We start from the raw sequence: 14,594 nt of genomic DNA, 5'->3' as shown, positions 1-14,594 counted from the left end.
TGATATTCAACAACACAAACCTCAGTTTTTTATTAAATGGAAATATCGGTTTTCCCGATGAAACCAACCTAGACTTAGAAATGTAACAAGGATGTAATAATGGCGTAACAGCATCTTGAACCGGAGAAATAAAAGAAATCATCTAGTATGTGTACGATTACATAGAGCACTATAGAGCACAAGCCCTAGCAGTCAGGCAGCATCAAGGGCAAACTGGATCAGAGCAAGGAGGGCATGTTCATTAGGTCTTTACCCAGCAGTGCAACATTAGAATGCATGTATCCATAGCCAAAGGTTGACACTGGTAAACACAGTTCGATTGATTTATTTTTAGAATCGTCGGGCGATGTGATAGTGATGCTATTTGTGTGCCCCAATTTCCATGTCTTGCTTCATATACGGAACCAAAGACTAAAGGTGTTGACAGAGCAAAAGCATTGAGCAATAAAACTGTCAAGACTACATCACAATCACACAGTCAGGCTGTGCTTACCCAATTCTACTACAATTTCCATTTAACAAAAGCAACTGAAAAAAACACAACAAAGGGCTACTACTTTGAGCAGAGTATAATATACCAGTAAAAGAGAAGTAAAAGTAAACTGTGTACAGGCAATCAACGTCAACCACCACTTACAGAAAAGTGTGATATTCTAGCCAATACCTTTCAATTACAACTATGATTTTATTGTAATAAATGTAGAATTGATCGTGTTCTTAAAAATAATATAGTTTTCTCGTGTTCAATGGGAGTGGCGTGAGCGGATATAATGCACATAAAATGCACATAAAAGTAAAAAGCTTTGAAAGAACAGATGTTTTTGCAAGTATCAACACTTAGAAGTAGGAGCCTCTGGACTCGATAGCAGTATCGATAAGCTTGGACCTTATTGATTTATCGGAATTTGAGAATTTGGAACCGGGTCCTCCTTGACCTCCATTCCTATTTCACTATCTTCCTTTTTCCCAGGCAAAACCGTCCCGGTTAGAATATAATAAAAACCTGCCCACAGGCCCAGATTCTACCACATAGAGTCGGGAAGCTCTCATTTTTTCAAGGTAGACTATAACTGTTCATATATATGCAATTTAAATCAATTTGTGGCATGTGAAATCCTGCACATAGTACCTTAAACGTTATCTACCTCTTGAACAATAGAAGATGAACAATAAAATACATTTTCAAGTGGTTATCAGCTGACAAAGTAAAAGGTGGATTACCTTTCGTCTAGCCACGTTCAAGTCTTGGTGAACGTTTCTCCACACATGTATATTGACCTCGATACAGTAGTGTGGCAGCTAAGCGTGAAGGAATATAGCCTAGCACGTATGCACAGTAACTAAAAGACTGGAGAATGGAAATAGGGCATGGCAACAACGGTATCTTCCCATAAGTGTAGGCTACACACAAATAAATCATATATTGTGAATAGAAAAACACTATAATGTTGCTCTAGTTTTGCCTCCACATAAATATTGCCTCTGCATAAATATTTAATTTCAAAATGATAAATGGAGGAGTTGTGCAGTGCATTTATGTTTTTTTACTAATGAAAAAAGAACTTATCCTGCTGAACAGAACAGTGCATTTAAATAATTGTTTTAACCAGACAGTGGGATCCGCAAATGTGTGTGTGTGTGTGTGTGTGTGTGTGTGTGTGTGTGTGTGTGTGTGTGTGTGTGTGTGTGTGTGTGTGTGTGTGTGTGTGTGTGTGTGTGTGTGTGAGTGTGCCCATGTCTGGTTGCGTGTGTGTCTACAATGTACCAGCTTGTGTTTGTTTGGTGGAAGTTGAAGGTTCTGGTGGCAAATCCTGTAATCCTTTCATTTGATCAAATGCGTAATACAGCAGATTTGAAATTATTTAATGGAAAGGTAAATGCCAAAGTAGTGGGGAAATTACGTCATGGATCTACATTTTGCATTTGCTAATTACAGGGGTAGTATTGGTATTTGGTAAGGTCAGAAATGTCTCTGATTTTCAATACAAATCCAATATGGAAAACTTCCAAATCCATAACCTTTTATACGCGATAGCATACCCTCCCCGCCCCCTATCCCCCAATTTTAGTCTTATAATATGGGTCACTATTTTAAAGAATGTGCCTGATCATTAATTCAAATGGATAGCATGTCCAAACAGACATTAGTTTGTCCTCCACTTAGCCAATAGCAGGGTGTTAACAAATCGAGAGACAACGTCATCTAGTGTCGGTGTTCGCCTCCTTAACACAGCAAGACATGGCCAGCTACTTATATAATCTGATTACAGATTCAATCAATACCGCAGCATCGCCGTCAGAATCTGACGTTGTTGTTGGTGGTGCTGACGCTCACTGTGCAATGGGCTGTTTTAAACAACCACACCATCTTGCTAGCATCATATATTATCTATAGGGTAGGGAATATAGGCCGTGTTGTACACCCTGGGTATGTCTGTGAATGCCTCAAGCTGTTGCTATATTTTGCCACAAAAGAAGGAAGGATGGAAAAGTATATGAATGTTATCATTATTCTGTTTGCTGCATGCTTAAACAGCAAGAGGATGTTATGCATCAAGGCATTTGCAGCGCTTTGGTGCGCCTATGCATGAGTGACTGTTTAAAAAGCAATATCGTCTATTGGCAGACATCTGTATGTGCGTATTGTACAGCGTTCGACTTGGTTATGTTGGGGACGATTGTGTGAGGTGTGTGTTAGCAGGGCCAGGTAGGGCTTGGTGGAACCCCCTCGCATTCTTTTTAATTAGCTTCACGATTCATGGTTCTATTAACCCTATTAGCCAACCCTACTGGGATGTCCTCTCCACATTGTGTATGTCAGAGAGAGGAAAAAAAGATTAGAATGAAGAAATGCAGGAACAAAGAAATTCCCTAGCAGTGTTACCTATGGAGAATTCGTCATCACAGGGAGGAAAAGACTCACCAGTGTAGAGAAGAAGAACATTGCGCCTGTTTAATGTCAACTCTATTCATACCTTGAAGAGTAATAGTATTGTATTAAGTTAAGGGATGCAGAACCTATCCCTCCAGAAGCCTTTATCTGTAATCACACCTAAACACCACAAAAGAACAAGCAGGATTAAAAGGTGTTTTTCCTCCTTAAGAAACAATGCTTTTCATAAAGACTTGTGTTTAAGTCGTAGGAGAACACCATTGGCAAATTATGTAGCCTTAATCTTACATCCGGGCTTTTTGGAAAAACAATACCCAGAGTTCCCTTTATAAAGATAAGTCGACCACTGAAATCTATTTCCCACCCATTAGTTCAGCTGTTGATTTCTGTTAGGTTTTTCATTAGCAGCTCAACCAAGAAAGCGCAAAAGACCAAAAAGAACCCAGAAAACATTACAAAATGCTACCTGACGTTAGAAAGGATTAAGCTTACAGGTGAAAAACGATAACTTTGTACCCAACAGCTGATGAGCCGTCCCCTTCCCATGGGCTAACACAGACATCGAGCCACTAACAGCTCAGTAAAATGGGGCCTATTCTGAAGAAATGAAAAAAGGAGGAAGCCACACTGATTTCCTCGTGCCTTTGTGCATCAATAACCGCAACGCAATGGCCGGATGCAATATTATCGCTGGTTACATCAGCACGCAATTCAGCGGGGATTTGTAACGCAGCAAGACACAATAAGGCAGATCATTAAATTAGAGCCTCTGGAATCCTCTATTAATGTAATGATGCCTTATTGTGCGAAGCGTCTGACTGTCGTTTTCAATGCTTTACACGCAGGATTGGGGAGTGTGGGGGGGGGGGGCGTGACAACCTATTGAATCCTGATGGGGTTTATACATTCAGCATTCTGGTCGAGATGAACATATTAATTGCATTCTCTTGAAAGGATTTTTTTAATATGTTGAGCTAGAATTTGACACTGTGTGTTAAGTGTTAGTTTGTGTTCGCATCTCATTTCATAGGATTTGTCTGATGAATGTGCCTACTCATCTGCGAATTGGGAGTTCACTTTTTTTTGCCATTATCAATCCATTGATAATGGATTGATAATGGCTTGTGCAAATCAGGCTTATTTAGGAATAAGTGTCTATTTTAATGGCCATATGATCTGGATTATATGGTGAGTGGATGCTAGCAGCGAATATATGCCTAATGTTATCGCTGAACCCAGTTCCAAAATATGATTGGATAAGGTCATCCACTGCAGGCATTACACATGTCAGGTCAATGTTTCCTTATCCCTGTGATGTTTTAACGAGCAGTGTCAGATACAATTCTTTCAGTTATGTCAGATGACTATGATAACTAGTAATGTCAGAAAACGGTTTGTAACTGTACATTTCTGGATAGTACACTGGCATGGAATCATAAAAACGACAGAGATGAGTGAATACAAGCTGCTTCTTGTGTTTGAATGATGGGAAGAAGGTATAAGATAAACAAAGCTGTGTTGACACAAACACATGTTGACATAACATGAGCATGGCTTTGTATGGGAGCCTGAGTGCAACAAACAGAACCGTCACATCTGAGAGAAGAATCTCAGAAACTGAGGTAGATCTGACGTTTTTTTGTTTGGTTTAAGTCGGACAAGTCATATGTCAAAACAAAGCAAAGTGTGTCCAATTATCACCCTTCAAATTAAACATTTCAGATGCATTCCTCTCCAAACACATAGTGTCTCAAATGCAACTCGTAATCAATGCCTGTGCGAACATTCACAGATCCAACAGACACAAGTGTACACAAGGGTTTCAAGATAATCTTAGGCTTGTGTATTAATTATCTATCACTGCTTTTATCATTAGACAGTCCTGCCAAATGTCAAATCCCCATGGTGTGAGATAGTATGTTAAAAAGCTAGTTCAGTTGCAAAAGCAACATATTTTATGAAAGAAAGAGAGTATGTTCTGCAAGTGCAACTCGATGTTTCATTAACTCTGCAGTATAGTCATTTGCAATACAAAGAATAACAACACATTGAAAACAGAAGTAAACCACCTCCATGAAATATAAATAAGGTATTTTGAGGCTGTCCGTGATCCATTAGCTTACAGCCCTACCACCCACTGGCCCATTACTAAAAATAATGAAACTATGAACATGTAATGATATTATATGAATTAATGGTTGGTTGTTATGAGTGTGTTGCTCAGGAAGCACCAGGAACAGCATTGTCATGGATCCTCTGTTGGTATTAGACTAGGCTATTTACAATGAGAGGTATCTGCTAAGTGTGGATCTGCTAATAGATTAAGGGTTCTACTATATGTTTAATAAGTCTTCTATTTGATTAAATGGTAGGCTCACACAAAACTGTAATCAAAAAACTATAATTTCTAAGGGGAAAATAACGTATTAGCATTACCAGGCAAGATCCAAATCATTGCGTTTATAGTCAACCGTCTTGAGTTAAGTGGATTACCAGAGAAACACTACACATATAGCTGCGTCTCATTCAGTGGTAGTGGGAGTGTTGAATCACATGAATAGGGATCAATCTTCTCCGCTCTTGGCTGATATTAATACATCTCTATAGGGCTAAATATTGAGTTAGCATTTTCTAATATAATCAAATAGAAGTTAACATGGAATATTCTGTTGGAAGATATATGGGCCCACTTTCTGAAGGGGTCTGTAAACATTATGACCATATTACATTTAAAACGCTAATAGTGTGGTCTTCCGTATTATACTTGATCATAGGCCAGGCTTTAGCTTTGGAGTTAGCCAACACCTGTATCGCTAATGAGGTCCTGCAGGAACGTCACTCATTATACTCAATAATGTGCTTTTGAATATCCACTTGTTTTGGGTTATTGTTACGATAAAAGGAGGATGCTTTGAACAAGCATGCAGTAGCTAGTCTACTATTATTAGCATGGGGTTTAGCAGGTGTCAGTGTTTCTGTTGATAAGTGGTGTGTGTGTGTGTGTGTGTGTGTGTGTGTGTGTGTGTGTGTGTGTGTGTGTGTGTGTGTGTGTGTGTGTGTGTGTGTGTGTGTGTGTGTGTGTGTGTGTGTGTGTTTATATGGGGGGAGGGGCGGGGGGAGCGATGCTCAAAGCTTGTATCTCCTAAACCGGATCCTTCACGTCTCTTACCTTCACTGCAGTCCTTGCCTTGGAACCCAGTCTGGGAGCAGTCACATGACGGCTCGTTGTCAATTAAACTGCACACTCCGCCGTTTAGGCACATGTTTGCCGCACCGCAGAGGTCGGCCAGGACACCTTCGCTGTTGACCATCACCGACTCCGTTTTGTTGACCTTTATGTCAGTTATCCATCCAGCGAAGGGCGCCTGGTCCTTCACCACGGACGAGGTGAGACGCAACGCCACGGAACGTAACTCCGGTGGTATTCCACCCACGAACAAGTGGCTGAACACGGTCATATCCCGCCGTTTGGACTTCACCTCGACCCATTTGACCTCATTGTCCACCACCAGCGTCGTGTTTTTGAAGTTCCTCCGGATGGTCACCTCGTGCCACTCGCTGTCGTTGACCTCCGTGTCCGTGAGCACGGTGGCGGGCTCGGCGCAGAAGATGGAGAAGCGGAGGCTGAGTTTGCCGTTCTGTATGAGGAGTTCTAGAAAGTCACAGAAGCCCTCGTCGTCAAAGTACACGAGGAGGCCGTGGGAACTCTTGGTTTTCATGGTGAAACTCATCTCGCTCTCGCAGCACGCGTTCCACACCGGAAACCGAGCCCACTGGCTCTCTGCACCTGTGAACTCTAGACACGTCCCGATCTCTGCCAGGCAACACACCAGCAGGCAGCACCACACGACATGGGCCCCATGTCGCATGACCAGAACCATGGTGCAACCGGAACCACGGTGTCAGTTAGATATCTACTATAGTGGGATGCTGTTTCTATTTTTATGCTGTTTTTTGTTGTTTTTTAAATTTTAAGGTTTTCTTCAACCCCAGAAAATTTTAAAGTGTGACTTCGAAGGAAGGGTTTGCTAATAGGCATGCGATAGACTGCCCACGTTGAAATTGTGGACTGAACCGATGCATTGTAGAAGGAAAAAACTAGCTAAAGGAACCGGGAGGGCCTATATTTGCATAGCAGACCAAGCCAAGACTAATCTCCCGGAGCAAATATCATTACTTCACACTATGTAGGCCAAACGGCTCTCTCTTACACCCAGGATCGAACTATTTAAAGGTCCAGTCTGCCATAGCTATCAAGAGCAGAAGGAGTCAGACATCCATCGGGCTCTAATATAGCCCTGTGTAATTATGGAGGAGATCCTTCAGTGACCGGTAGTCTGCGTGTCGCGGTTTCTGCGTTGAAATGACCGCTCTACTCTTCAGGTTCATTCCGATATTCTTCGGTCGGTCACCGGGAGAATGGCTTTGGGCTGCTTTTCAGTGAGTGTATTCCGAAGCAACAAGGGGAAAATAAGCCATATGGGTGGAGGTGGAGCACCACCACCGTGTGATAAACTCAGCAGAACAAACGCCGTCCCCGTCAGAACTGACCGCGATCCCAAGGGGGGCTGTGAGGAAGAAAGACAACAAAAAAGATCTTATCAGCTTCAAATTGAGTCCATGATTAACAACTAGGGGTACACACGTATATGTATATATGCATCGCGTATAAAGCAGTGCATATGAGAGGGTGACTCATTGCATCACCGTAATTGAGTCCACTCCAGGCACAGGCGAGATGCGTGTCGCTCGTGCACATCGTGACCGGACTGATATGTATAAGTGAATGACGACTGATGACGTTTTATATTAAAGTCGATTGAACGCATCGACTTTTTATGTTAACCTCGAAAAATGAAAACCTGCGCGGAATTTCACGGGAGAGTTTCACTCCTAATGGCACACGTCCAGTAGATGATCCAAAACAGTGTTCGAGGGGAGATATGCTCATGTTGACAAACGACGCTTCACAATGCTTTAAGTTACAGGAGCTGTTGTTCTGTGAATGATATTTTTCTTAGTACATATATATATATATCTTAAAAGGTGCGTCATTTTGCCCAAAATGTCCGTGAAGAGCGGCTTTGTCTCGCGGACCGAAATATCCTAGGACCCTCGCCCTTCCCAACACTTTAAACTTAATCTAACCAGGCCAGGATATTCTATAATTATATCAACGTGATATCTCCTACACACTAAACATGTCCATCAATGTCATGCTCTGTAAACTGCGTGTTTTGTTTTTTAAGAGGAGAGAAAAATGAAGAAAAACATCCAATATGGGCAGAAGAACCAGCGACACTTTATGATTACCTGCATAAATAATAGGTACGATATAAGACATCAGCTAAAGTCTCCATTATGTGAGGAAAGGGCACAGTCTTTCGGCCATCACCAAATGTTAATCAATATCTTATCATCACAGGCAATGTTTCTATTTGTTTGGATGTGATTTTTTTTTCCAAAACGGGACAGCAACTAAATTTCACTCCACAGAATGTTATCATCATTACATTTAAATGATACTGATATCTAGAATGTCGATGAATTGTAGCAAGATTGTAGTGATGGTATACCAATAAAGCGATAGGCAAGATGGAAAATTATTTGACAGATTACTTTGACTGTTGGATACCTTTACCTTCACGGGAGCCTGTCGCCTAGGCTAAATAATTTCGGAAATATACCAACCAACGCAGGTTCAGTTTCTTTACACGTTAGTATTTATTTCCCGGGCTGCTTCACACACTTTGTCTGAAATCCTCCTATAAACCCTTCAACACTGGGCTCTTTTCAAACCAAGCGGAGCTTCAGCACACAAAAAAAGATAGGTACACTCTCCCCTCAAAGTCTCCCAAACCTCCAAAATAACAAAAGTGAAATTACCTTGAGAAGTCCCCCTGCGATCCGGAATATCCTAACAAACTTAAATTGAGGCAGCCGAATAGCGGGGCAAAATCCGGGCTCATTGGGGAGAAGGTGCATCTGTTTCCCTGTTGAGCTTATCCAGCGACTGTCAGAAGCCAGAGACCCAGCGTCACGTGTCCGCCTCTGATGCCTGCTGGGGAGGGGCGGGGCCGAATGCAGTATCTCCAACAGAATGTGTCTGCTTGATCATAATTCACCACATGCACCGTGTGACACAGCGTAGGAGATTTGGGATTAACATGCCTCTTTATCGTAATGACAATTCGCGATTTTATTTGCAAAGAGGGGGAGACATGGTGAACGGTGCACGCAGGTGAGCTGTCATGCAAAAAAGGAGATTGGTGAGGAGGACGCTGTGTGTTACAGGGAATGGTCGGCGTTGATTTGATGAATCGGACCCAGATCGCAACGATGTGTTTTAATCTGCCGCGTGAAGAACATCACACTTTCCGTCCCTCACGCGCCTCTCATTCCGCCCCACCAACGAATTGCGCGACGTGCACGTGCAACAATTTTGGCGCCTATCACATCAATTAAGCCTGTTTGTGATATACAAGAAAAGCCTACGTCCAATGTCCAACACTGTAGCCATGTGTTTCATTCGAACATAGCACACTAGGAGAGTTATTGATTTAGGTGTCTATTTTTTTCTACTATTTATCTGCCCATAGTAACAAGAAAAATAATGGCCACCTATCACCCATCCCCTGTCGGCAGCATCTACACACCAATCCACTTTAGAATAGCCTACTGCTAGAAGTTCCCTTCCTGTGGTTAATTGCCTCAACGGCACATGGAAGAGACTTTGGCATGGCATGTATCACAGGCTCCTATAAGTGAACCAGAGCTGTGAAGAAACATGGCCGCCACCCAATATGGGTTGTGATGAAGCGAAGCGGCTTTCAAACGAGAACCGCCTGGCAGGCAGTTAACTTACTCTCATTAAATGAGATATGTCACAAATTCACGGTACTAACTCATAAAATGAACACGAAGTGTCATCATAGATTAAGGAAACATGCTGTGACGAAATACTGGCTTCTCCGTCAAAAATGCTACAACCCGTGTGTTCTTTTTTTAAATTTCCGTTCCGGGTCGGAACTTGTTTTAGCTGTTGTATTATGATTCACTGTTCTCAAAGTACCCTGGGTTGCCATGAAACAAATCGCAAACAAACCCAGCGTGCTGCAGCCAAGTAAGCGAGCAAATTAACTGGATCAGCTGAGATTGTACTAGATTCCACCTGACCTAAAAAGATGCATCCTCTTATGAAATATCTCCATGACCAGAGACATGTTGGAAGACAGGTCAATCTTTGAGTCACATTCGAAAGATTGGGACCGCATAGATCACAGATGAGGACGCCACATGAGCTGGTTTATCTTTTATTTTGACAATAAATAATTGCAAATGTATAAATAGCTGATCAACTCTCAGTGTAGGAAAATGTAATAACTCTGCTTGTCTCATAAAATATCGTCATAAAAGATCGGCATTTCCGTTCAGTGTCCCCAACCTGGCAACCAGCGTGAGCTTCATGCCTGGGGAGGGGGGGGGGGAGCATCTCTCTCTAACATTGTGAATGTGGACCGCACTACCGCTTTAAAGGCTCGGTGTCAACGTTGCATATTGTACCTTTTTAAGGATAAAGGAAGAAAAAACTGCAATCTGTTTACTTAACCAAATTCTATTTCGTAAATGCTAAAAGTGTAAAAACACTGTTGTTCACTTGGTATGTTTTTACCTTTAGGATGTGTTCTAGTATAGCCATAAACTAACTCAATGGGTAATCCATCAGGGATCATTGGTCTGGCTATAAGTCACCAGGGATGGCCTCCACAGGCAGATCTAATCAGTATTTGGGGAGAAACCACCCAAGATGGTGCAACGATGACAAAGCTGGTGTTGTGTATGTAATTCTATTCCGGTAATTAATTCAGTAAATGTGTTAATTGATGTCTGTTGCCTAACAAGCACGCGTAGGTCTTTGTAGCTGTGTCGCCTGCACATCGCCCTGCTTGTTTACTGATTCCTGAGACTGTCAAGACAAACCCCGAGTACGGTTAACGACACGCACGACAGATGAACGGGGCTTGCGGAGGTTCATCCGTATGACAGATATCCGAAATCCATTATAGTCAACGGTGTATCATTATGTAAAGAGTTTCATAAAAATGTACAAGTGGATTGATTGTAAGTGGATTTCCAGGGAGTTTTTTGTTTATAGAGCCACACTATGTTTTCACACCAATAAGCATTTTGTCTGTGAACACCAAGAGTTTGTTTTTTTTATGTATTCTTGCAACGACAGTGTAAAGGAAGTACTTACAAATTACATTATCGAACAGAAGTCGAATGCATTATGTATAGAAGAGATCTACTCAACTGAAAAGACTTGTATTATACTTGTTCAGCCCTTTATAGTCTACTGCATGTGTGTGTGTGTGTGTGTGTGTGTGTGTGTGTGTGTGTGTGTGTGTTTAACGGTGAAGCAGAGACCCAGCCTATCACAGCAATTGTTGAGGGGGCACAGAGTGAAGAGGGGGATTCGACTGCATTGGGGCTTCTGAATGGTTTCTTCATAACGTCATGATCTCCTCAGAACAGCACCTTCACCCAGCGGCTGAGACCACTCTCTGTCCCTGCTGAGAGTTGCTGTATCCCCCAGATTAAAGCTGATTGAATTTGGAAATCTCTCATTACAGTTATTAGATTAGAGGAGTGGAGAGGGGCAGGGGTGGAGTGCTGGCCACATATCCAGCATGAAAGACTCCTCTGATTGTATTGACTTGTACATAATGATCCTATCGACGCATAAGGCAAGCGTTAGCATAAACATAGTCCACCTGTTCGAAATCGCAGAGGTCCGTGCATATAAGCAGACAGCCTGGAACAAATTGCCTTGGCCAACATTGACGACATTTACGATCCAGGCATTATTCAAGCATATTGAATTCCCTACCTTTAAATGTCCCCCATTCCATTCCATATTATTCCCAAAATATGGAATACAACACATTGTTGTGATGGGATTAAACTTTTGTTCGAAAGGCTTCCCCCGTTCACAATTGGTTTACGCAGTAATCTGTTGTCTGTAAACCTTCAAAGCAGCAATGCTGCTCATTGTTCTCCTTTAACGATCGATATCCGGTCCAGAGAACGAGCCATGGGTCTTTGGTCAATTTCCAGTTTGAAGTGGTAGTTGCCATTTTCTAAACCTTTTGTCCACAAACACCACAGGCAGCCTTTTACTCCTATCTTACACATGTAGTCCTACGAAGTTAATGACGCTTCACCGAAGTGAGAAGTGCTACATTACGATCATGTGTACGTAGGAATCACCACTGCGGCCCTGTTGATTACATTCCCGGCGCGCCTCTGACACAGCCTATCAACACTCTGTTTCTAGCCGGGCTCAATGCGGGTGAGAGGTCTCGCGGTGTAATGGCGGTCTAGTGGCCATGCACCGCTGAGTGTGTGCAGAGCACGGCTTTACAAACACCGCCGTGTGTATCCATCAATCTCTCGCTCCATCGACGGAATTTCCTGGAAGACTTGGTCCCCCCTTGACCCTCCTTTTACCTTGGGCCATCGGGGTGAGCTAGACAACATTACATTGCTAGTAGCCCCTGCCCCCTCATCCTCCATCGAGAGAGTGAGGCGGTCTCAACGCGAGGGAGGAGGAATCCTCATGAAAAGACTATTGGCTGGAACGTCACGGGAGATGCTGTGTGTGGGTCTGACTGCGCCCACATTCAAATACATGAAAGATTGATTCCCCTCTTTCCCTGCTCCCTTTTCCCAACACATCCATATTGTCTGCATTGTGTGTGTGTATGTGTGTGCGTGTGTATGTTGGATGATAATTTCGCATTCTCCTTACTGGTTCGAAATGATATAACCGTTGTGCATGTGCGTGTGTATTAATAAGTATGTGTGTGTGTGTATGTATGTGTGTGTTTCTAAGTAAGTAACTAAGTGTAATTGCCCTTTTTTCCTCATAATTTATCAATCAATCCAGAATTCTCCGGCTCAGAGAGGAATCTTGACCTTGGGCCGCACAGGAAATGGACAGCGTGGTCCTTCTTTGTAAACCTTTCAGGGTCCTTTCTGCTTTTTATATCCTGTTCCATAACCATAACGTAATCGATCCTTCAGGTTGAGTACTCTACAGATCCTGCTCCCTATATGCTTTTCCATTTTTGATCTTGGATTACAGTTGGGCAAAAATATAATTAATAAAAGTGTCCTAGTCGATAATTTCTGTACTCCTTGTGTCATGTGAACCTTTATTACAGGGTCTTCTGAAAATACCTCAGAGATCAGCATTGTGAAGTTTCAATATGCATTCATTACGAATTCAGCTCTCTCACTTTAGTGATGTTCAAATCAGAACACCTTATTTAGTTCACGATAATGGGGTGCGATCATGTCTGGTCCCGCCAGTATATCACTCTGCTGGCCAATGGTTGCAGAGTACATTATGCTGTGGGATAATATTCATTGGAGTGCAAGCTTGTGTGAAATGGCCTGATAAGGGTACACTGTTGACACACCTGCTGGTCACAAATAGTAATCCCAACTTTCTGTGGCGAGCCGCTTCGTGTTCAATGCAATTGCCATGTAAAAGGATTTTCATTGTCTCCATGGGCTTATCCTAAAATCCATACAAATGGGGTTAAATAGGTTTAACCCTGCTTGTCATGTCACATGTGGATACAGCTTAGTATTATTTTCAAGAAAAACAATCATAATTTTACATGGATTATGGCAATTCATTGAATATTTGAAAGTTGTGAAAAGAGCAATTGTTAGAATATATATAGATATACTGCAAATATATATATATCCATCACACATGGATTGGGAGGATTTGTGTAAGTGTGTGTGTTTGCGGCTTTGAGTGTGAATGTGTGTGCATCACCTGCAGGTTACAGAAAGATGAAGACGCACCCACGTGTGAATTTCATCCATTTCTCATGTCACCGTAGGTGTACCAAACCAGATAATAAATGGAAGGTGGTGCCTTAATCACACAATGCAAAATTCACTGTTTTACATGAATGTGTTACCAGCTTTCATCAAAAGCAGTAGAAAGTAGTAGGAATACAAGTAAGTGGATGAAGCTTTCAGAGGTGATTCTATTAAGTGTATACACCGTGTTGGTGTTAGCAAATCACACGCTTACAGTTCCCTTCATCCAGCAACATGATTAGATGAAACAAATATGAAATTAAAGAAAGAAATGCCCTGCGAGAACCCAGATTTGAGCTGGTCTTCAATCAGACTTTAGATATTATTCTGAAGTCTGATGTGTGAGAGTAATGACATGTTAATCCAGATTACAAAATGTGCAGACATTTGCATTGCATGTGTGAGCATGTGTGTGTGTGTGTGAGTGTGTGTCCATGCAGGCTACAAAAAGATGCAGCTGCATCCGAGGTGTGAATGCTAACAGGTTCTCACCTTTTCTTCCCAGCTACCACTATTGGTGTTAGAATGGCTTCTTCATATGTGATTATCTTGATATATTATCAAACTGACTGTTCGTTCACTACCTAACCTTTTTGTTGTTTTCTTGCACTAACATTACTCGTATCGCACTTTTTTAAAACCGCTGTAGGTAAGAAGAGCTATTAATTCATAATCATTTGTTCGTATGCGCTTTTCGGCTCTAACTTTTGAACCTCACATACAGACTCTTTGGTTCTTCAATATACAGCTATTTTGAAAACTAGAGGTACAGAGCAGAGATCGCATGACATTGGCAGGA

General features: G+C 42.1%; 1 protein-coding gene across 13 annotated transcripts in view; it reads right to left on the bottom strand.

Moving 5' to 3' along the window:
* Positions 1 to 7,019, bottom strand: part of LOC307070611 (neurexin-1a-like) — a 230,385-nt gene extending 223,366 nt beyond the window's left edge. For all 13 annotated transcript variants that reach the window (XM_079729140.1, XM_079729147.1, XM_079729149.1 and 10 more), the window contains exon 1: positions 6,063 to 7,019. In XM_079729140.1, coding sequence (XP_079585266.1) covers positions 6,063 to 6,774 — 712 coding nt within the window. In that variant the 5' untranslated portion in view covers positions 6,775 to 7,019. The remainder of the gene's footprint in view (positions 1 to 6,062) is intronic.
* Positions 7,020 to 14,594: the final 7,575 nt, after the last annotated feature.

This window comes from Pollachius pollachius (genome assembly GCF_949987615.1).
Source record: "Pollachius pollachius genome assembly, chromosome: 2".
Classification (NCBI taxonomy): Eukaryota; Metazoa; Chordata; class Actinopteri; order Gadiformes; family Gadidae; genus Pollachius; species Pollachius pollachius.
The sequence above is the reverse complement of the archived record's forward strand: the minus strand, read 5'-3'. Positions and strand labels throughout refer to the sequence as shown.